Here is a 24176-nt window from a genome sequence, read left to right as displayed (position 1 = left end):
ACTGACGTTGCTGTTGACTGCAGCTGGTATTACGGGCTTGATTGTGGCAATGGGTTGTTATGATGAGCGCTTTCCCAAGACAGACAATGTAATGATAGCCTGGAGCCAAGGACTCTGCTGTGGCTGGGTTGTATTACAATTATGCCAATAAAGTGGTGCATATGTGCTACACCAACACCAGAAGACAGAGAGACTGAGGTTGCCATTGGTCCCCTAATGACTTGTAACCAATGGCTACTTGAATGATGGGCAACTGTAAATGTGGTTGAGCAGGTCAAGTGTCATTTTTATTCTTTCTCTTGCATAGAGAACAATGGGATCACCACCATCCTACTCTGTGCCTACGACTGGGGTTCTCCTCTGTTTTGTCATCACCGTTTGTTTTGATGCTGTTGTTTTCCGGCACCTGGGCTAGCTATGGCCTGTTTTGCAGAAGGTGCCCTTGCTTTTTTAGGTCCTCCTTTCTACTCGTTGCAATTGTCTTGCCCTTGAACATGGAACAATCAGAAAGTTTCTTGGAGAACTACTGCAATCCGGACACAGGATGCTTATTTTCCGGCACAAGAGACAGCAGCACTGTCACGCTATTGTGCCTGGAAAAGTGCAGTCGGTGATACCCCAGCTGGTGCTCTCAATCAAAAGTTGCTCCAGAAGTAGCCATTAACTTCATTGTCATTTTATTTGATGTAAAACCACATCGGTTAGGATTTACATATAAACATGAGCTACATTACGAATTCACACAATTCCATGCAGGGAACTACATCGATATCCATGGGGAAGGAGGAAGAGCAGTCCATGCTCAGGAGGATATACAGTACATTTCATGGTGAGGAACAGGATTAACTCTAGCTGCCTGTATTCACACAATACACTAGGCGGGAGGTGTGCATTGATTACAGCCTAAATGGAGAGATGCCCATTTTGCCCCATTACGTACCTGGTCCTCTCTCTGGCTGCACTGAGAGTCCCCGAAGATTGGTTAGTGAGATGCTAGTGAAGTGCAGTTTAGTCTGGTAGCTTCTGCAACAGAGGCAAACGTTGTGCATACCAAGTTTTCAATCGGGAGTTTTGCTTGTGGTTTGGTGTCGTCATACGCTGAATTTATATCGCGGGACTGCTGTGTTGTTTCCTCAGAAGGTTTATGAGCATGAACCGAACTGGGACAGAGCAACTTCATCCACCAGATAGTGAGAGTGGCAGGAGCAAGGATGGTCGTGTCATTGAGGGATGGGCTGTAGCTCAATGGTAGAGCCCATGCTTTGCATGCAGAATGTCCCAGGTTCAATCCCCAGCGTCTCCAGGCAGGGTTGGGAAACCCTGGAGGGCTGCTGCCTGCCAGTGCAGGCAGTACTCAGGTGGATGAACCAATAGTCTGACTTGATAAAAGCAGTTTCCTACATTCCTTGTCAGCATGGATTTCAACAGTAAGGCCATGATTCCTGAATAAAAGCATTGTAGGTGGTGGGTGCTTAGCAGTGGGATGGACCCCTAGGAATTAAGCAATCCCATGAATGACACTAACAGCACTCCACCAAAAAGAAAACCCCACCAAAAACCAGAGGAACTGCTTCTGTACTTTATATATGTTGGATTGTTTCAGGCATGCACACATATAATTCAGTTTCTCAGAACTGGATTACCCAACACCTGGTGATTCAGCTGAACGTGTGAAATGTCTCCACCTGGAAATGTTGCAGTTGAGGTGGAACTGGATGGTGCAAATGTTCTCGCTGCAGGGATTAATTGGTAAAGGCTCATGTTTCATTCATATATGCAAATATCGGTTTCATCAACGGTCATTATGTGATGAATGTGGATTGTGAGCCGGCTTCTAGCACCGCCATATGAATGGACTGCATTTCCTTGGAGTGGAATTGTTTTAACTGGGCAGCGATTCCTTAGGCGCCAAAGTGGTGCATCGAGCCATTTCGTGCAGTGGTGGAGGTGGCACTGTTTAGCATTCTTGCCCAGCTGGTCTACGGAGCACATTGCTGGTATTTTGCAAGAGGATGACCAGGCCTAAGGAAGCAGCCCACTAAACTGACAAGAGATCGGAAGCTCTGGCACAGTCCTTCACGACATGGAGAAGCAGAGAACAGCAAATAATTTGACTCAAAGTTTCATCCTGGATGGCTTTTCAGCAAGCTACATTCCCCCAGAATCTATCTTCTAGGCAATATCCCAAAATACACTTCGGAGCACTGAGGGGCAGAAAGATCAGGGATGGGAGAGGAAACTATGGTAGATGTGCAGACTGAGAATGGGAGGAGAAAAAAAGTTGAATGTGCAGAGTGACAGAAAGAGAAATAAGCAAGAAACAGACACGGTGCAGATACTGGAGTATCACACGGTTTCTTACTGAAATTGCCTTTACTTTATGCAAAAGGTTCCAGCTGCAGACCCCCAGATTCCTTGGCCAAAGTTCTACACTGATGTAAATGCAGGAGAGTAAACAGCACCTTACCCCAGTGAGCAGAGAGTTTGGCCTGCTTTTCTGCAAAGCGCTAAGTCCACAAATTGCCTGCCGCACAAAATAAAGCAAGCTGCTAATGTCACTGGAGAAGCCAGCACAGCAACACGCCCCCCCCCAATGGCCCTAGAGGAGCTCTCTGTGAATTGGGCACTGGCTGTATGCAGAAGGCATTTGCGACATTCACAAATAAACGCTGCTTTGTCTGGCTGTCAGCCTGTATACTCTGCCTGGGCTGGAGATCAAGCTGGGCTAATGAGTCATCACCTGGAATAAAAACCCCACAGCTGGAATTCACATCAGTTGCTCTCTTGACAATGCAAAAGCCAAACTGGGCTCCTGCTGCTTCTGCCTCGGCTCCCTCAGGCCTGCAGAGTGAACAGGGCAGGTTGTTGCCTCCTGCAGGAGAGGGGCAGAAGTCTAAGGGGCGCACTGCTTTGCAGCATAGAGATGCAGTGATGGAAACCACTCGACCAGACCCATTTCTGCCTAAAAGGCATAACCTCGCCCTGAAAAAGAGATTGCAGTTCAGGAACAAACCACAGTAAGCATACAGCCACACAAGGAGCAGAGCTGTTGTGCAAAGAGTTGCCATTCTGATACGAGCCAGAATTTCCAACGATTAACAGTTCTAGTAAATGGAGAAAGAACGAAATGGAAAAGGAAGAAAAAAACCTTGTCCCAAGCTCTCTCATGCTAATGAGCTCATAAATGATGATTCCATATACTAAATTTGCCTTTGTGAGGCAAAAAATAAGTGAAAGACCAGCTTATGAATGTGGCACGTGCCTGCTTAGGGGTCTTGCTGAACTGCAAGTCCCTTCAAGTCCCCGGCCATGGCCATGCTGGCTGGAGCTGACAGCAGCTGGACTCCAAGGGCTGGTGGGTCACACATTCCCCATATCTGACTTAGATCTAAGCACAGGGAAAAGAAAATCAAATGGTTCTATATGAGGCAGGTGGGGCTGCCAGATTGGGAGTGTGGAATATTCAACCCCCTTTCAACTTCCAAGTGCTGCAGGAGGAGGTAAACCAGCTATGGCTCCTCCTGCCTGTTCCCTCCTAGCTCTTTCATCCACCCTCTCCCCTGCTTCCTGTAATTGATCAGAGCGCCAGGTATGCCTCACAGAAAGAAGGGGAGGAGCAGATGAGAGAGTTGGCAAGAGAACAGGCAGGATGTCTCTTGCCACGCTGGGAGATTTAAAGGCATATTTTATTTATTTCAAAGCATTTCTATATAACCCTTCTTCAAAACGGAGTCCACAGTGGTATACAACAGATAACGAATTAATTAATATCTAATGCGATACAGTAAAACACCAACGATAGCAGCCATAGAAAATGCCAGCAGTTAAATAATGCAAAACACATTACATGCCTGGGTAAATAAAAAGCATAGAATTGTAGAATTCAAAGGGCCCTCGAGGGTCATCTAGTCCAGTGTTTCCCAAACTTGGGTCAACAGCTGTTTTTGGACTACAACTCCCGTCATCCCTAGCTAGCAAGGCCAGTGGTCAGGAATGATGGGAATTGTAGTCAGAAAAACAGCTGGAGACCCAAGGTTGGGAAACAATGATCTAGTCCAACCCCCTGCAATGCGGGAATCTCAACTAAAGCATCAGTGACAGGTGACAATCCAACCTCTGCTTAAATACCTCCAATGAAGGAAACCTTCCTAGGGATTATTTTAGGCTGCAATCCTCACCATGTTTACTCAGAACAGAAATAAGTCCCTCATTGGATTCAGTGAGGCTTACTACCATGTAAGTGGGGTTAGGGCTGTAGCCTTAACCTAGTACCAGAAGGATTGTAAAGTAGGCACCAGGTATACCTCTTTAGGGAAGGCATTCAAAAACTGGGGTGTCACCATGGAGCAAGTCCTTTGAGCTTTGCGGGGTGCACACTGGAAGCTGTGGGTCCCCAGGCTTGTCTTATCTTTCATCTTCAGCTTCCTTTCTATAAAAAAGATGAGCAGCAACCTGTTTCTTGGGGCTGCAGAGGGGATGAGCGGACACTGCAGAATGTTTTGCTCACCAACATTGCTCTATCCCAGGGGTAAGCAACCTAAGGCCTGTGGGCCGGATGTGGCCCAATCGCCTTCTCAATCTGGCCCGCGGATGGTCCGGGAATCAGCATGTTTTTACATGAGTGGAATGTGTGCTCTTATTTAAAATGCATCTCTGGGTTATTTGTGGGGCATAGGAATTTGTTCATATTTCCCCCCAAAATATAGTCAGGCCCACCACATGGTCTGAGGGACGGTGGACCGGCTCATGGCTGAAAAAGGTTGCTGCCCCCAGCTCTATCCACTAATACGCTTTGGGGGGGGGATGACAGAAAATGACACTATTGCAGATTGTTCTGATTGCCAAAGCCTAGCTGCTATCCCACATAAATATACTGCTGCAAGGTTTTGCTAGTTCATGTTTTGTTCATTTGTGCAAATGTCTGTAGCTTACTGTTGAGATGCCTCTAGAGCTGTGTACTAATAAAAGAGCAAGTTAAAGCCTTCAATTTGCCAAGTTATACTTGGCACTGGGTGGAAGGCAAGGATTATTTTAAATTATGGGATTCTTGAGTGTGGCCAGATCATTTGGGTTTTAAAGCTGCTCTGATGCTCTGCAACCACTTCTGCTGTTTAAGTATCTCTCCTTCATTCAATGTCTGCCCTCTGGCTATTTTTCTCTCCCTGTACGGGAGGGTGGATTTTTGGAGGGCAAACAATGCATTGTTTCTTAACCTCTTTTTATAAGCCATCTCAGCAACCTTTCTCTAACTCTATAGGAATTGGACAATATTATTATTTTTTAGCCATCTAAATCTTTTTCTTGGCTTGCCTACTGTCCCAGAGCAGCCTGATCATAAATGTTCATTTTCACATTAAGTGCACCAGATTTAGGATTGGGATGTCATCTGCATCCTGTGTATGTTTAGGTGGGAGTAAGTCTCATTGATTCCAGTAGGACTTAACTTCCAAGTAAACATCAGGCAGCGTGTCATTTCATGCCTCTTGTTGGCTGTTCTCCAGAATGTTTCCAGTGATATCCAGGATATCCTTTTAAAATTTATTTGTATTAGGGTATCAAATAAGAGGTGATGTCTAGCCTGGCTGGTGCATTGTGGTTTTTAGATTATGTTGTTATTATTTTTGTTACTGAATGAGAAACACTAAAAATGCTACTTTGATTTTGGCTGCCCTGATTAATATTCAGTGAAACGGTCAACAGTGGCTTAGTGTGAATGTGCAAGTTCCCAGAGAGGAGACGGTGGTGCCTTTGCAACTCCTCCTTCTGTACTGCCATGAGCTTAGCTATGGTTTGGCTTAGTTTCATCCAATCCCAGGTTTGTGGTTGGTGTCACTCCAGACTAAACATGAGGGGCAACTCAATGTTGTTCTTGTGTTTACAGTTTGTGGTTTGTCTGGAGGAGACAAGCCATGAGCCTGGGGTTCAAAGGACAGTCTCAGCCAAACTATGGCTTAGCTCAGCAGCAGGAGGATCATGAGTGGAGCTGCTGTGATCTCCTCACCAGGAGCCCTCATGCTTCTGTGTTCAAGCTAAGCCATGGTTTGACTTAGGGTTACATTACATGCAACCCAGCTCATTGTTATATTTTCTAAAGGCATCTAAAATTAGATGTATTAGCTTCAGCAAGGTTGCTGTCTTCCCATGCCATTGGAGCTAACTTTGCTATTCCCCCCCTGAAAGTACAGCACTTTCCTACTTCCTTCTTAATCACCAAGCATCTCTGTGATGCTTTGACATTTCAGAAATGTAGCAAAGCCTCAGTCACACCTGACAGCAAAGCACTATTTGGCCCATAATAATTGTGGCAATCAGTCAGTTGTTTAAAGCTGAACAACTGGTAAGTGTTAGTGAGTACTTAGGCATGAAATCTGGCAAATACAATTAGGTATTCTTGTCCCCTGAACCATTCAATTGTCATTTTCTCCAGGACCCTCAGAATCTCATTTTGCTAGTCTGGAAGAGAATCTATTTCCTATTCTTACCTAATCTCCACCAACCTTTGTTAATATCTGATTTAAAGATATGAATTTAGCCCAGCTGCTTTCCTTATGAGAATTTGTTCATTTTTAATATGCCTTTGGTTGCCCATAACTCATTCTGAGCACGTGATTTCTTTTCTGCGCAAATCTCAGCTACTTCTACACTGCCTGTCTGGTTAAAGATTTTTTTTGGGAACATTTATTTACTGTTTATATAGACTCCTTCCTTCTGCGATTGTTTTCCTGCTCCATTTTAACAATTGAGCCACTGATGGTTTTCCAGAATTATTTCAAATCCAGATACCAGTAATTCTTGTCAGAAGGTGGATTTAGTTATAATTAAACCAGTGCAATTTTATCTGTTGAACAGTCCTATAAAAAACAAGATATTGAGTTCCTCAATAAGCCAGCTTGCTAGTCCTGAATCAAATCACCCACAGCATGTCTACACCAGTTTCATAGTTGTGCTTTATGCCAGTTTAATTGTTATAACTTCCCCAAACAAATGATAAGAATAATAGCTTTTGTTAGGGGCCTGAGAATTCTGCTACTGGTCCTCTTCATAGAATGAGAGTTCCCTGAGGAAGGGACTCATCAGCAACCCAGCTTAAATTTGAGGCATAGGCGTGTCCTCATATTTCAGAGAGGGAGAAACTAATATTTTCAATGTACTGAATCCTGGCCCATTGCATTTAGTTTTCTCGGTTAGTATCTTACTACCTTTATTGTTAAGAATCTACTTCAGTCTTCCCCAAGCTGGTGCTCTCCATGTATTTTGGACTATAGCTTAGCATGGACAATGGTCAGGGATGATGGTCAGGACAATGGCCAGTTACAGTCCAGAGTATCTGGAAGGTACCAGATTGGGGGAGACAGAAATGCCTAGTGCTTAACACTTGCCTCTCCTTTACTTTTGCACCAGATTGATAAAGTGGGCTAAGATCTGGTTGCAACTGCATGGAAATCCCCAAGGGGGACAGAATTTGTGCTGTGTTGTTTTTCTCCTTGGCAACTCAAGAATCCTGAGCTTCTAGTTGCTGGCTTCTGGGTAAATTATTTTCCTTTGTTCTTTGCTGTACAGTCAATTAAACCCAAACCAAACCAAGCCAAATATCAATTCAATGGCAGAAGATAATTATATTTGAGAAAAGAGAGAACAAGCTATATTTGCAGCATTGAACCAAAAACCCTGAAAAGCAGAATGCAGAAAAGAAAAGAGACAATGATATTGTGATGCAAAAACGTTCAGAGACAGGTGAGTTGAGCATGAAGGAAATGGAGCTTTGGGAAGGGAGAAAGGGAAGCAGGTAGGATAATGTAGCTGGCAGCCAATGGGGTATCTTCTGCCCCACAGAAATAAGCAGCACATGGAGACTTGTTGAGTGTAAATGGTCCCTCTGTGGAAGCAGCTGTGATGCAGCCCTAAAGAGGTAACGCAGTAAATAGGGCTTAATCATTCCTGAGACCACAAAGCCAAAATATCCCTCTTTGGGGAGATTCCTCAATTTCCAGCTGTAAGAACAAATCTGCACAGCCACCACAGTTTGTTCTGCCTTTTGCTTCTTGCTCAGATAAATGCTATCATCTGAATGGGTCCCAAATGTAACACTGTGGGGTTCGTGACGGCAACACAGTTATCTATGAAAATACAGTCATGTTGTCAAGGTCTCCACCAGATTTCCTAGCTTATTGAGAGTGTTAGGCAGGGTTTGTTCTAGGTGAAGCCAAGTGACTTCATCTAGAAAGAATTACATTAGCTGAGAACACCCTTCCTCATTATTTAAGCAGTAAAATAAATAGGCATAATAGTTGGAATTGTGCCACCAGCTTTTTCCACTTTCAAAGAATAAATCAAAGATTGCATTCCTTTCTTTCAGATATGTAGAGGCGAGCCTTCCACGTGGTCCTGTCAGCCAACAAGGAGAGTCAGTTAACACTTCCTTATTCTTCTGCGGTTAAATGTGAATGAGACACGCTTGCTGACCCTGAGCGGCTTCAAACCAGGGCAAAGAGCCACCCAAACAAAATCCTGCAAGGCTATCTCACACAGAAGAAGGTTACATTAAGAACATCGTCTGGCTCAGACTCTTTTCCTTTGATGATGTAATAAAAACAATCTTTCATAGGCCCATTTGCCAATGACTGGTCTGCTTTGAAGAGGAGTTATGTTACAGGCTATTCAAGCTGTTCGTGGATTCCTCTCTTGAAGAAAAAATAGGAATTGCACCAAGGTGGCATGTGGGCTACTGGTGGATGCAAACCCAACGTGGCTTGGCTGCCAAGTTTAGCTTTTGGACAAATCAAAATTTGACTCACAGTCTATGCAGTTAAAAGAGTTAGAGCATGGAAGAATAGCAGCTAACCTGGGTATTCAATTCATATTGAAACATAGAGCCATTTTAATCTCTCCTCTTTGTGAGTTTTTCAGAGTTCTCTTCTGTGCTGCTCTGTTACAGGAACAAATACATGGTGGTGGGGGGAATATTAGCTCTTTAGGATGACCTCTGTGTATGCTTACATTTCATCATGGGACCAAGCTGGCCTTTAATGACATTCAAATGCCAGCCATGGAGTTGGCTCTTGGTTTTGGGGTTCAATCCTTGCCACATCTTTAGGCCGTTGTAACACATCCAGCACTTGATTTGCAATTCTTGCCACTGGACTAAAGTCAGTCCCATGACGAGAGTGAGTTCTGGCAGAGCTCTCAATCAGGGCTGCCAGAGAAAACTTAAAAACATGTTCACATGTGTCAGATGTGGTCAGACTGAAGAAAAGAAAAGCGTCCAGAACTGAAAGGAGAACGCAAAAATATTAACAGAGAGAAGCGTGGCCTACATCTAAACTGAAAGGATCCCCCCAAGTTGGTGAGGTTGTCATCGTCATCATAGACCAAACTGGCTTGTTATTCATACATTTAAAGTACCCTGAGTTTGCTTTCTACTGCCAAAAAAGGCTCCTGCCTCTTTTATTGTCAACTTCACTCTTTCTGGTTTCCTCACTTGGCAATCTCTGCTTTCTGCATTCATAAGCCTCTGAAATGGAACGCCTAACCAGCTTCTGCTTAAAAAAATAAAATAAAATTAGAACCAAGCTAGCAAAAGACACTGCTGTTGTAAGAGTTTGGGGGTGGTGGTGGATAATAATGTGCCCTCCTCCTTTCCCTTCTTACTTCCCCCAGTGTTTCCCCACCCCCCCAAGCTAAGGAAAAAATAAATAAGGAACATTTCTTATCATGTGTAGGATTTGGTGACCCAAGAGGGCAGCACAGCGAGATGCCAAAAGTCTTCTGACATACTTTTAAAATAAATAAATAAGTGAAGCTCGGTTTCTTTGCCAAGTTTGGTGTTTTAACAGCAGCTTCTGGGGTTCTAAAGAGTCCGAATAAATGGAAAAGATCCCACATCCCATCTGCAGGGCTACGTCAGACATGCCGTTTTCCATGTCTGTTTGTTTGCTTTCAGACAGGGCTGTGCAATTCATGGCCGCCTAGAACAGCTCTCCTCAGAACAGTCCCAACTCTCGCCACAGTCCAACCAGAGCAGTTCTGAGAGTTTCTCCTCCTTAGACTGTGGCGCTGTGGAGGAGAAAAATCCCCCTGAACCATCAATGTTAGTGTTATCCCTGCCAGTGATATTTAGAGAATGTGGCTATGTGTGCATGTATATACAAACCCACACCGCTATTTCAGTTCGGCTGCCGAATGCCAACCCTGTTATTTTCCACTAAGAGTTCATAATGCTGCCTCCAGACTGATGTTTCCGAAGCAGATTCAGAAGCCAGGAGATCTGAAGAGATGAAGGTTTCTTTCCATAGGCTTTCCCCCTGTGCGGTCGACTGCCCCTGGAATGGAGAACTGCTGTTTCGGAAGATTGTTCTTTTGCTTGGTTGCAGATTAGTCTCGAGTTCGGTTCCTCCTCCTCAGGAAGAAGAAGCTGCTCTTTTGGGGAGGTCCCAGTAACATCGGCACTTGGCTTTTGTGGGTGATTTTAATCTGAACGGAAAGAAATAGCATCGGGATTAGAGCATTGCTGTTTCTGCGCAGCCATTATGCCAAGAGCTCAAGGAACATAGGAAGCTGCCTTATGCCAAATCTGACCCACTGGTCATAGAATCATTGAATTGTAGAGCTGGAAGGGACCCCAAAGGTCTTCTAGACCAACCCCAGCAATGCAGGTCCACCTGGCTTAGTACTGTTCACACTGACTGCCAGCAGCTCCCTGGAATTTCAGGCAGCGGCCTTTCCTAGTTCTGGCTGGAGATGCCAGGGGTTGACCCTAAGACCTTCTGCCCTATACCTATATCACCTTAAGGGTCATGGTTCCCCCATCCCAAGAATCCTGGCAGCTGTAGTTTGTTAAGGGCACTGAGAGTTGTTATTCCCATCAGAGACCCATAATTCTCGAAGAGGTTTATCAATCAATCCCTCATCCCAAGGAACTTTTGGACTTGTAGCTCTGCGAGCGGAATAGGGGTCTCTGAAGCATCCTTAATGAATTTCAGTTCCCAGGATTCTTTGAGGGGAAGCCAGGACTTTTTAAGTGGTATAAGCAGTGTTCAAAATTAGCCAGGTGTATTTTGCACCTGGCGTTTGACCACTTGCAACCAAGTGAAGATGCCTTGGATAAGTGGGCACCTTGCTGTGGATTGTATGTGGGTGTGTGGGGAGCAGGGACAGTATCCCATTGAAAACTGGGCAGTTCCAGTAGGCCACATCTGCACTTGAACATGTGTCTGATTTTATCCAGCAGCCATTTTAAACTGCAACAGTGCTGTTGCTTTCACGGATGGAAGCAGGGATGATGTTGTTGTATAAGACTGCTTTGAATGTATGGGGTGCCAGAGTGCCCTCCTGTGACCCAATCAAACCACCGTCAAGAGAGGCGCTGCTCACAAGTTCCACCCCCACACCTGTTGCATCAGGAAGCAGGGAAAGGAAGGACAAGTCTGCCCAGTTCCTTATGCAACATGAGCAAGGCTGCTTATCGGAATACCAATCAAACTGGAGGCAGCACTGTGATACGACCTTAAGACCTCTGGGTGGGTGTGGAGGCAGCAGAGGATCAGGACAACCCCCTGAGGTGGTTCAGGGGTGGCAGGCAGGCTCCCAGGAAGCCACAGAAAGCACTTCCTGTCTGACAAGTCATCTGCCACAAGGATAAGGCCTCAATGCAATATGAAGGATGGAGGCTGCTATCCAGAATCACACAGAAAAAGGAACTGGATCCCTAGATGCCTCCAAGTGCTCAGCACAATTGCTTTTGGGAATATTTTTATACCACCACAGTATACAGTTACAACCAATGCTTCTCTGTCAAAGGGTTTCAACTCCCATAGGGGAACCTAGGAAACAGAAGAAGCACTATACAAGGTTTTCAACAACCAATGGAAAAAATGTTCCTAATGTTATTTCCTGACCACTGGTGATATTTGTATGTACACATGAATCTTAAGATCCTTTATTTTCAGCTGAAATTGTTCACTGCAACATTCTGTTCTACTCAGTCGCAAATAAGAGAGGACAATCTGTCTTTTTTACATGTCTAACACATCCTCCTTTGATCTTCAGATGATGTACAGTGGTGTGGAGACACAGAAGGTACAGCAATGTCCGTAATGTTGTAGCAGTGTACAACCACCATCGGTCTCTCCCTCTTTCCCCTTTGATTTTCCATTAGGAATACAAATGTGACTGTCATTGCTGAGAAAGGGTTTGAGAATATGACATCAAAGGAGACAGGAAAATCAGGCTTCCTCCTTCTAAAATTGTAGAGGGCTATTTGCTAGGATATTATAGTTATTTTGCTTCATTGTTTCCATGTGAAATAAAAGCTGGTTTTGAAACGTAGCCCCTGTCCAGGATCCACAACTGAGATCTGGGTCTCACCTGCAGTTCATTCTCCAGAAGAGGGACAGCCAACATGGTCTTCTCAAGATGTTCTCATCAGCCCCAGCCAGCATGACCAATGGCCAGGGATGATGGAAGCTGTAATCCAACAATATCTGCAGGACGTCACATCGGTCACTCCTGCTCTAGAGATCAATCTTCCATAGCTTCTAGCACTGACAGATGAGCTACACTTGCATATCCCAGATCCCTTTCATAACATGCAACTACTCACTGTGCAAGGTGGCTGCATCCAGGGCTCTCCATCCACTTGCATGGGCAAAAGCTTGGTTGTCCTGGAACCCACAAACAAGGCATAACGAAAAAGTTAACAAGACTGAAGTGGATAAGCTGGGGCAGAAACTGTATCTTGTTGCAAGCTGATAATAACAAACATTTTTGGCAAAGAGGGAGAAAAACAAGGTGGTCTAGCCCTACATTCTATTACTCACAATGGAGATGGCTCAGCAATCTGTTGAGGAGTGCAAGGAAGACCACAGTCAATTTCTGTATTTCAGATCCACCTCTTAAATGTCATTCACCTTATATGTGAACCTGCTACCTGCTTTTCTAGAACACTCCTTGTGTGCAATGGACTTTTGTTCTAATCTCAAATACACCTCTATATTTCTGCCCATTTAGGACTTTTTGCCATCTCGTTTTCAAATGCACCACTAGAAGGCTAGAAAATTGGAGCTTAGTATTAAAAATAACAGAGAGAATTGCAACAAGGACCTGCAACAGAGGTCAAGGGAGAGGAGTGCAAGGTACCTTCTTCTTCACTTAAGTCTCTCACAGACCAGCTTGAAGCCTCTTACAACCTGCCCAAAGGAACCCTTAACATTCTCCTTCCTGCTTGCTTCAACCAGTTGCTAAAGGTCCTGGAAGGAGATTGTCACTCAACCCAACTATGCTCCCCTGGGCCTGGAGGTCCTCTCAGCTTCCTTACCTCTTAGACTATCTATTCCACACGTCTTTCCTGTTTCCCATATGTATGAATAGGCACTCAGTCAGTAGCCCTTACTCACAAGCAGGATATAGTCCCAGTTGCTGTCAGGAGGAGCATCTGGCACTGCAGTGGCCAGTGATGTGTTGATCGCCTTGGACTGTCCAGTAGGCATGGCTGCCTACCACCTCTACAGCCAGTCTGCTGCTTCCCTTGCCTAGCAATCTTGCCTAGCAATCTCCTTACCCAGGACTAATTAGGAGGTGGAAATACTTCTTGGCCCTTCCAACACAACTTGAGTCCATCCTTCTATAGCACAGATTGCTGCATTTTATGGGTGCCATAGCTGCCTGAGCTCTACAATGTTATGTGTGGCATAGGCCCAACAAGACATCAATTTGAGTCAACAACAAAAAACAGATGTCTGTCTCTGCTCTCCCCCACTCCCCACGTGATGCTTTCCTGCCTGTACTGTGATTTCATACTTTTAATACCATTCGGAGCTCTCAGCAGACTTGAGCAAAAGCAAGATGCAGGGACCAAGAGCCTGGGGTGATTGGTACCTGATGGTAACGGAGGAACACTGAGCTAGCCTCTTGCCAGCACTTTTCAGTCCAGTATAGATCTGCCCCATCTCCATTGCCCCTTCAAGGCCCACAACTTCCAGGAGTTGATCGCTGAGATCTAATGAGAGAAAGGGTAATGTGTGAATAAAACAAATACAAGTATGGGCTTTGCCTTCCATGAACATAACACATAGGGTGAGAGGAGTGAGCAAGAGAAGATGCACTTAGGAGCAGAAAATATGGTCTGACGGCAATGTCTAGAACATCAACTTCAAACTTATTGCAACAGATACACTATCATACACCAAAATGGTCAAGAAGATGAGCTTAGTCACATACAAAAAGTCGCCTCAAATCATCTCCTTTGAGGTGTTGTGTGTGTGTTTTACTCTGTGCTGTATGCAGCTCAATATTTCTTGAAGTAGCTAAGATGGAAAAAAATGAGCCCAGAGCACCTCTCAAGCTTCAGATGGATATATACATGCAATGTACATGCAATACCTTTAAAAAGTATTTAACCCAGCCAAATTTAGCAGCAATTTCCATGGAAAAGTTTAAGAGCATACAGAAAAGAGTGAAAAATAATAATAAAAGGGGGTGTGAGGAATTTACTTGGGGTGTGTTTTTTGTAATTCTGGGAGACTTTTTGTGTGCCACAGAATTCACCCTCTTGAGCATTTTGGTGTATGATATACTTTTGTTTCAATAAGTTTCAGGTTAAACCATAGAATACATAGTCCAGTCAAATAGCACCTTCCTATGCTCACCTTGCAATTGAATTCTCAGGTAAAGCAGGGATATTAATTCAGAGCTGGAAAGGAGTTTCTCTGCATTATTCTTTGCCTTGAGATGAGTTATGTGGGTCCTCACCTGGAAGACCTCACCAGTCTTAACGTCACAATATGGGACAGGTGTTTCAAGAGCTTGAGAAACACGATATCCCTGAAACAGAAGCCCTTCCTTGGAGGAAGATGTCTTGATCCAATACAAAAGGAATCATAGAATTGGAAGGGATCCCAAAGGGCATCATGGCCAACCCCCTGCAATGCAGAAATCTTAATTAAAGCATCCATGGCAAACAACCACCCAACCTCTCCTTAAAAAGCTCCAATGAAGTTCCACCACCTCTCATGTCTCATGGGAGTTTGTTCCACTGTTGAACAGCTCTTACTGTCAGAAAGCTCTTCCTGATGTTGAGTCAGAATCTCCTTTCTTGTAACTTGAAGCCATTGGTTCGAGTCCTACCCTCCAGAGCAGGAGAAAACAACCTTGCACCATCCTCCTTGTGACAGCTCTTTAGATATTTGAAGATGGCTATCGTATCTCCTCTCAGGCTCCTCTTTACCAGGCTGAACATACCCAACTCCTTCAACTGTTGCTCATAAGGCTTGGTTTCCAGACCCTTTACCATCTTGGCAGGAGCATCAACTGTACATGGGGTAGCACTCTGGAGCAGCACCCACTCATTTTCAGAGGGGCGTGTGCAGGGTGACACACTGGTAGACTGTGCTGCCCAAAAGCGCTACCGATGGTTGCTCATTTGTTGCACATCACACAAATATCTTAAGAAGCAGCCTTTTGGCTCAAGGGTATAGCATTTCTTCCAGGCACTGAAAAGGAGGCGGCAGCTAATGATAAATAGCTGGGCCTTGCCCTGTCCTGTTTTGGTGTTTGTTTGGCAAATCCTGTTGCCTAAGCTCAGCTGCGCGTGTGTGTGGTCTATTTTTTTGTTTCCTTTTCTGTGCAGGGAAAAAAGCATGTCCTAGATTAACAATGAATAGCAAACAAGGAGAAACAAATGTGAAAGCGGAGCAAACTGGAGGCTTTTGCCTAATTCACACCCAACCATTTGTCCATGCCAAGGATGCACCTGCAGTCCTAATAGTAAGAGTCATTTCCTTCTGCATTGCCGCGAACCAGCATTTTTAATTCTCCAAAGCTAGGCCTGGCTTGAAAGGCCTCGAGAAATTGGCGTCGGTGGCCTCAGACTATCCCACAGCCTTAATTTCCTTCCTTTGCTCAGTGGAGCCCATTGGACTAATATGTTCCATCTCTGAAATATGGCACAGTCTACACAGTCAAGAGTGTTTTTCTCTGGTGTGGTTCTTTCTTCTTCTTCTTCTTCTTCTTCTTCTTCTTCTTCTTCTTCTTCTTCTTCCAGGACACAAGAAATGTAATTAAGCTGTGGATCGGAGCTACTTGTACCTCAAACCTCAAAGGGCTCTGCCGTAACATGCTAACTTGGGCAAGAAGGAGGTGTTTGCTGACAGTCTGAAGATCAGACTGATAGCAGATCATGCAAAGCTGCATTGTTAAACCAATTCCTTTGTGTGACTCAAGCCTAGTTTATAAATAATCTGCAGAAGTAGCTGCTCCAAAAAGCAATAATTGACATTCCTCAGAATCAACCCTGAAAACCTTACCCTGATATGCTGAATGGTGCTTGTTTTCAGGTTAGTTATCCATTATTACCTGTGCATGCTTTGTAAAGGCAGCATGGAAGCTCACAAGGCTGCTGTGTGCCAGCTCACTTGTGAACCAATCATTCCAGGAGGTGAAGAAGTGGAAAAACCTGCGTAGGAGGGAAAGCCAGGTGGGCTGAATATGGCCTGCAGGCCTTCAGTTGCCAGCTTCTTCTTTAGTGCTCTTAAAGTTGCAGTCTTCAAACAATTACCTCCATTTTGAAAAAGTAATTTGAAAAGGTGCCATCTACTTTTCCAAATGAGGGAGATGCCCAAAGGCTTGCTGCCTCTGATTCTGCTTCAGTCCTCTCCGTTCAGAAAATTCTCTTGCATTAGTCACCATGGAATATTCTGGAGAGAGCGTTGTTTCCCCACCTCTGTAACTTCCTTTCCTTTGCTTGTATTGTAGCTGTATTAAAGCATCCTCTTAGTCATTCTGCCATGCCTAAGTAACACCTGCTATGCCAGGCTCCTTCCCAATGCTTTCCGCTTTCTCCCACGTGTACATAGATAGGTCTTTTTCTTATTTTCAGCCAGGCACTCTCAGCAAAAGAGCATTTCAGAGAAACCGGTGGTTGTGGGTCCATGAATCCGAGCCTCCTTTTCATTTCCAGCAGCTCAGCCCTGCCCTGCTGCGCCAGCATCGTTATTAGCTGAAGCCCTTTAATATTTAATTAACCTACAAGATCCATTTTCTGTAAAGACTCAGACTCAGAGGAGACCAGCATGGGTAGAAGGAAATTAAATATGCAACCTCTAATGAAATTCAGGTTAAAGACAAACATAAAAATAACTGCCCCGTGGAAAATGCTGATTTTAAAGTGTGGCGTGAGTAACTAACTCCCTCATCCTGAAATCCATGCATTTATGTTGATGATAGGGAGGAATGACTAAAAACACAGGGGGCAGGAATGAGGGGGAATCTTGTTGGACTCCACTTCCCATCAGGCCCCAGCCAGTATGGCTAATGGTCCAGAGAGATGGGAGCTGTAGTTCAGCAGTATCCGGAAGACATCACATTGGCTACTCCTGATTTAGCTCAATCTTAGTCAAGGAGCAAGATCCTCTCATCCACCCACAGATTAAGTGGGGCAATCTGGAGCACTGTGTACTGGCAGCAGAGACGAAGCATGCTGCAGAAAAGTTGCTTATACCTGTACCTGGCTGTTTCTTTAGCAGAAATGGTGATTGTGTTTTTGGAACAGGTTCCATAGTGGGGGGTGGGGTGGGGGTGGGAGGACTAGACCAGGGGTCAGCAACCTTTTTCAGCCGTGGGCCAGTCCACCATCCCTCAGACCATGTGGTGGGCCGGACTATATTTTGAAAAAAATAATGAACAAATTCCTGTGCCCCACAAATAACCCAGAGATGCATTTTAAATAAAAGGACACATTCTACTCATGTAAAAACACGCTGACCGTCCGTGGGCCGGTTTGAGAAGGTGATTGGGCCGCATCCGGTCCCCGGGCCTTAGGTTGACTACCCCTGGACTAGACAGTCAGTGTACTGTATCCTTATTCTTATTGCATCTTTCCCTCTTTGTCCATGCCCTGTTGTGCCCTTCCTCCAGAGATATCCTCGTACTCACAGCTGGAAGCCAGCCGTGTTGCTTACATTAAAAGATTATTTAGATCTGTTAATTACGGCTCTTTGAATGCTGCATGGTAGACTGTCACTAGGAGGGCTGGCTAATTATCAGGTGTGCCCTGCCACGTCCACAAGCTCTAGCTGGCCTCACGCCACCCTTTTCAGCCTCTGCCTTGCTGAGGAATCTTGGAAGGCAATTGGGACCTGAGGAGGAGTGCCAGGCTGGCTCTCAACATGAGAGCAATAAATAAGTAACTATGGCCGCAGTCCTATACGACGACACTGACCTCGAAGTTAAGTCCTATTGAACTTTATGGGGAATACTTCTGAGGAGACATGCTTAAGATTGCACTGCCCACTTCCCTTCTATATTTGTACCTATAGTTGCTGCTGAGCTTGGTTGATGTGAAGTTGTAGCTCTACACTCCCACTTGCTACTCAGTTTTGAAAACTGATCCTCAGTGCTTGATCTTGACTGGATTCCAATAAACTCCACCTCTTGTTAGGACTGGAAATGTCTCTGGTCTTGGGTTTCTGCCTGTCCCTAGAAAAATGTGATCGTTCTTTTGGAGAAAAGTGTCTCCTGTCCTGTTTGGATTTCAGACAGGACACCTCTTTCATGTATTCAAGCTCCTCCTCCTCCAAACTTCATGGGCAAAGGGTGTGTCCAGTGGGAGGAGGAGAGCCAAGAACAAGAATTATCATGGGATGCAAGCAGAGGACTGGGATGGTGCCAGGAGGAAGAGTTTGAGAGAGAGAGTTTTTGTGTGGGCAAATGATGGGTTGGGGAGAGCGAGAGAGAGGGTTTTGCAGGGGCCTGGCCCAGTGTGGGAGAGAGAATTTGTGTGTGGCTATACACGTAAAGCCCAGCTACATTATGTAATATGCAATACTTTTCTTATAGTTGTAAATCATAGTGCTTTTGCTGTTTTTTTCACTGAATGGTAAACCCTGCTGATCTTGCCACTAACTCCAAATGCCAGCTGCAACCACTTGAACCCAGCTCTCTTCTCAGTTCCTTTTGGGAACTTTAAATCCCACCTCCCACTTTAGACTTGATCCGTTCAGACCTGGTTTTTGGCTTGCCACTATCACGTGTGGTTTGGGCCTAGCAAATCTAGTGAACAGTGACACAATGCGCCTGGTCTTGATGACCTATAAGGCGTCTGCTCTGGGAGCTCCTGTGGTGACAGCTACCATCCTGCATGCAGCAACTTCTACTGAGCCAGGAGAGGCAAAACAAAACCTCCTTCCTTATCATTCTGGAATCTTACCTACCCGTCTTGTAACCTGCTTTTGCTCTAATTTCATAGGAAGTGTTACGTAAATTTCATGAAGGTTTCCTAAACAAAGCAAGTGGTAATTAGCATAAGTGAGCCAAGTTTTGCAAGAGAGGAACTATTAGGCTAGAAAGAGGGGGGGAAACGACACAAACCAGATCAGTTATCTTTATCTGTATCAGCTGAAGTCCCTGAGGGGAGAGAAGCCCTATCCTTGCCCACTAAACTGGAAAAGCAGCTCCTGCAGCGCTAGAATTGCCAGCTTATTCTGGGTGTGCCAGGTCTCCCTTGTGGCAGGTAAATATCTTCTCCACATGGCATCATAGCAATAAAAAGAATAAAGCTTCATGTCAATCAACTATTAGAGGCACAAGAGCTCTGCCAGAAGAGCTGCCAGATCCAAGCAGCAGACTGGGCATCTCAGCAAAGTTATATAGACCAAGGATCCCAGCACTGCAACAAACTTGGATGCTTCTTCTGTTTCTTCACCTGCTTCAGCAATATCATCACCAACTTTCATGACATCAAGTCAAAGCATCAAGGACTCATTCATCCAATATACCTTAATGTTATGTATGCCACCATGTGCCAGAAATGCCCTTTTGCTAGTTTAGAGTGCTGACAGGTTAAATGGGGATGCTGTGATATAAGTGAACAACACAAAATGAACACAAATCAATTTTACCCCTGCCTTTATTTCTCCCTTCCCTTCCTTTGTGGTCTACCTGGTGTCAGTTTCAATATTGTAAGCCCCTAGGGAGCAGGGACCTGACCTTTCCTAATTTGAAAATGTTATATAGTTGGATGGTAGTATGGAGATATGCAAATTACACAAACTAGATGCAAAAAGTGCATACATTCACTTTTACAGGTTGGTTGTTATACTCTATTTCAAAGGACAAAGAAGAGTCAGAGGCAGCAGAACTGGAGTTTGTAAACACACTTGATAAGGGCATAACTAAAGTTTAGCAGTGCAATCCTCCATCAAATTCTACATTGGCAGGGATTACGGCACAGCTCCCATTTATTCAAATGGAGAGGGATTGTGCCCTTTTGTATCGGCTTTGCATTACAGAGGTGATGTGTTCCGGTAATTTCTGTTATTGCTAGTTCTCAGCCCATTACTGTTGCTTGCAAATATCTCAGCGCATATTCTGGGGGGATGCAGGGGTGAATCTTAAATCTGGCCTCATTGAGGGGCAGTATTTCAATATGAGTAGGAAAATGAGAGTACCCCTAAACATTTTTAAAGAAAAAAGTACTGCGTGCCCATCACTTTCACTGAGCTGAGAGCCACAACACATCTTTTTGGCCCTTCAAAACTGGCAAGTTCTTTGAGTATGGATTACACATGGGGCAGCAGCAGTTGCAGAAGGCCAGCTCTTAAAATGTCCGCAGCTACCCATCCACTCATCCTATTGCAATCATAAGAATAAATGCCCTTACCTTGAACACAAAACTTGAGCTCCTTGGCATCAGTAACCACTGAAGATTGTAACTTTTCAGGTACCTTCTTGCTCATGCGGTTATAGCTGCGTTGTTTCTTGGTCTCCCCCCAGAGATTGGAGCCGCCATACATGCTGGGAATGTTGAGGACTGCGATACCTTCCAGTGAAGTGCTACTCAGATCCAGAACTGTTCCATCGCACTGGCAGGTAATGGTGGGAGACAAAGATAAAGGAAGCTATTGTGAGGCATAAAATGCCCTGCATCAATGCACTGCATTGTTATGTATTTATTTTAACACTTCTATCCCACTTTCCTAAAAATCCAAGGTGACTTCCAACTGCCAAGGAGCCAATAAAACACCACCTTTATCAAAACACATCACAGCATTAATGTACAATCAAGAGTATCATTCTAAGACTGTGGAAAGCTTTCTGAAACAGAAAGGCATTGAATTCCCCCTCCTGCCGAAAGCTGAGCGATGACTTAGAAGTGCACTCCAAAATCTCAAGGGCGCTAGGAAAACGACTCGCCACACTTTTTTACAGCTGTTTTTGTGCATTTACTGAAAGGACCTATCCTGCATGGGGCCTTGCTGAAAGATTAGAACAAGTGGAGAGGCGTATGTGTGCATATGTAGAGAGAGGCATTCTCTGGATATAAAGGCCATGCGGGATTTCAAGGGAGAGAACCAGTAGCTTGAATTGGGCCCAGAAACAAACATGAACCAAGTACAGTTGACATAAAACAGGCTGAATATGTTCTCACTTCCCCTTTCCTACATGGAGGCAAGTCCCAGCATTCTGAACCTGCAAAAGCCTTATGGGCAACGTTACAAGGCTGCCCCATGTAAGATATCTACAGAAATTAATTTTGAAGATTATGCGAAGATAATGGCAGCAAGAGCCTGGTTGTGCAGCTGGTGCATGTGATGCAAAATGCATGAAAGATACTCCTTGGTGTGACTTCTGCTAGTGAAGTGGCAAAGCCTGATGGCAAAATTATTCCGATAAGGTAACTAAAATGCTTTCAACAACAGATAAACTCACCTCACTTAAAGTTGTGACAGTTAAAGTGGCAAATCACCAACACATTTGCTTCCAGATACCCTCTCCCAACATAGCCTTAAAGGATACTTCCAGGGACGAATGACCCTACAATACCCTCAAAAAATTGAGCAAAATGTACTTGCATCACCTTTTATAAAAGGGGAGGGAGGCTTGAACAGTTTTTTTTTTAATTGACTCAAGAAGCTTGCTAGAAATGCTAGTCATCACAGGAGCAACAGACCCAGACATCAACAGAAAGCTATGTTTAAAAAAGCAGGTCTAAATACAAGGTAGATAAACAGCAATAGGGTCGCTGCTTCAGTTCAGAAGGAACAATGATTGCCAACAGTTAAACTTGGTTCTGTTGTTTTTCACAGGAATATTATGATTGAACCTTCTCTGGGCTGCTGGGTAAGCAAAGGTCTGGCAGGCCACAGAACGTGATACAGATGCCATATATTCACACAGCAGAGGAACGAGCATCCAATGGGCAGAGAGAATGTTTCCCTCTTTAACCGTGCTCTGTCTCTGTGCCAGTGTGGTACAATGGCCTCTTTGAGAAGGGGCAGCTGACAGGCTGTTGGCAGGGAGACTGGAAGTAGACATTTGCAGCTGGGGAAAAAACCAACTTTATTTCCAGGAGTCTATACCGTAACTGATGCCAATTTCCAAAACAAAACTGTCATTTCACTGTGCTCATGACAGATGCCTGGAGCCAGAGGGAGGGCAAACTGTTGCTTTCGTGCCACCAGATTAACACTTTGCAGCCCTGAGAGCGGGAAATGAGGGCTATCTATTTCCACAAGCATTACATCTAGGTACCTTTCCCATTTCACTGATGTACATCAGTACAGAACCTGCAAAAGGCTCAAATAATTGGGCTGGGTAAGTAGAATCCCTGTATGTAATCAGTAAGTCTTTTTCTGTCTCAGAACATACCGTATTTTTCGCTCTATAAGATGCACCAGACCACAAGATGCACCTAGTTTTTGGAGGAGGAAAACAAGAAAAAATATATATTCTGAATCTCAGAAGCCAGAACAGCAAGAGGGATCACTGCACAGTGAAAGCAGCAATCCCTCATAGCTGTGCAGCCTGCATTTGCTCCATAAGACGCACACACATTTCCCCTTACTTTTTAGGAGGGAAAAAGTGAGTCTTATAGAGCAAAAAATACAGTATATCACACCGTGACAAGTGTTAGCACCCAAGCCTGTGTGGAGGTTATAACAACAGGCCTGGAAACTTTTCTTGCAGATCCTATTGTGATCCTTTGGGTGAGTGATGGTTACTTCGCACATCATCAAAAGTGTTATTGTCTTTATTACTTCCCATGCCCCATGACTCAGCCATGGGACGGAAAACAGGTTCTGGGGCTAAGGCCAAGCACCAGCTGGGCACTGCTCACTGCATATTGCCCCAAAAGCTACTGGCAAGATTTGCTGTTTGTATATTCCACATCTGACTTCAATTCTCAGCCATGAATCCCTTTTTGCATTGTGTTAAACAAAATAGTCAAAGACAACCATTCAATTGAAAGACAGCTTTGTATTTTCCCCCCTAGGCCAGCTGGCTCACAGAGAAGCAACCCCAAAGAAGAATCAAAGGTACCAGTTCTAAGGATGGGATGGAGCTGCAGGGTAGGGCATCTTCCATACCTCACTGTAGCTGGAAAGGGCAACTTCTAAGGCTTCCTATATACTATTCCTCAATATCTGCCCTTCTTGTGTCTCGAATGGCTCTTTATGAAGTATTTTATTGCCTCCTTGTTCTGAAAGTTAATTTCCCCCTAAATGCTTAGCTTAAAGTCTCCCACTTACTAACATGGTTTCTAAAGAACTGGAACTTCTGCCTTCCTTAAGCATGATTTTGCAAGTTTAAGCAAATATCAGAATTTAGGAAATTTTGAAACTGTCTGATATTTTTTTTTAAGCATTTTAGGAGGATGAAATTTGAAACAAAAGGTATCCACGTCTGCCCAGGTGTAAGTACTAAGTCTGCCATTTTAAGCAGTAACATGTGTTCTTGATTAAATTCAGAAGTCTGGTGATGGGCAATATTATTTGGCAGTTCTGAAAACTGTTAGGAGGCCACTGGAATATGTCAGAAAATTTTGACAACTGGGTACTGATGTAATGGGCCCACAGCCAGCAAGGTCCCCAGATTCTGAGCTTTCATTTGAAAATTAATTATCACACCATCCCAAAAGAAAGCTAGGAAGCAAAAAGGGCAGATACCCTTGTAACATATTTCTGTCAGATAAGCTTGCCTGGCTGCTTCTACTCTTCACTGCTTTTACCCAAAGAGTCAGTGCTGTGATTGAAGAGTGAGTTGTTTTGATTGCAGGTGATAGGAATCCCTGGTTCCTAAAGAGCTGCTGGTCTTTTGAATTAGTACAGCTTCTGACCTGGGTTGCTGTCTCATTAGTTTTAGGGCTCAGATGAGGTCATTAAATGTGCCTATCTTTCTTATAATGA

The 24176-nt window shown here is 44.5% G+C and overlaps 1 protein-coding gene across 1 annotated transcript in view; it reads right to left on the bottom strand.

Moving 5' to 3' along the window:
- Positions 1-660: 660 nt before the first annotated feature.
- The window catches only part of DGKG (diacylglycerol kinase gamma), a 118505-nt gene continuing 94989 nt past the window's right edge, over positions 661-24176 (bottom strand). The window contains 5 exon segments of the mRNA XM_083443225.1: positions 661-10425; positions 10428-10470; positions 12599-12659; positions 13873-13993; positions 20651-20852. Coding sequence (XP_083299351.1) covers positions 10202-10425; positions 10428-10470; positions 12599-12659; positions 13873-13993; positions 20651-20852 — 651 coding nt within the window. The 3' untranslated portion in view covers positions 661-10201.

The sequence above is a fragment of the Podarcis tiliguerta genome, assembly GCF_965153285.1.
Source record: "Podarcis tiliguerta genome assembly, chromosome: 5".
Lineage (NCBI taxonomy): Eukaryota > Metazoa > Chordata > Lepidosauria > Squamata > Lacertidae > Podarcis > Podarcis tiliguerta.
Note: the sequence above shows the minus strand (reverse complement) of the source record. Positions and strands in the feature narration are given on the sequence as shown.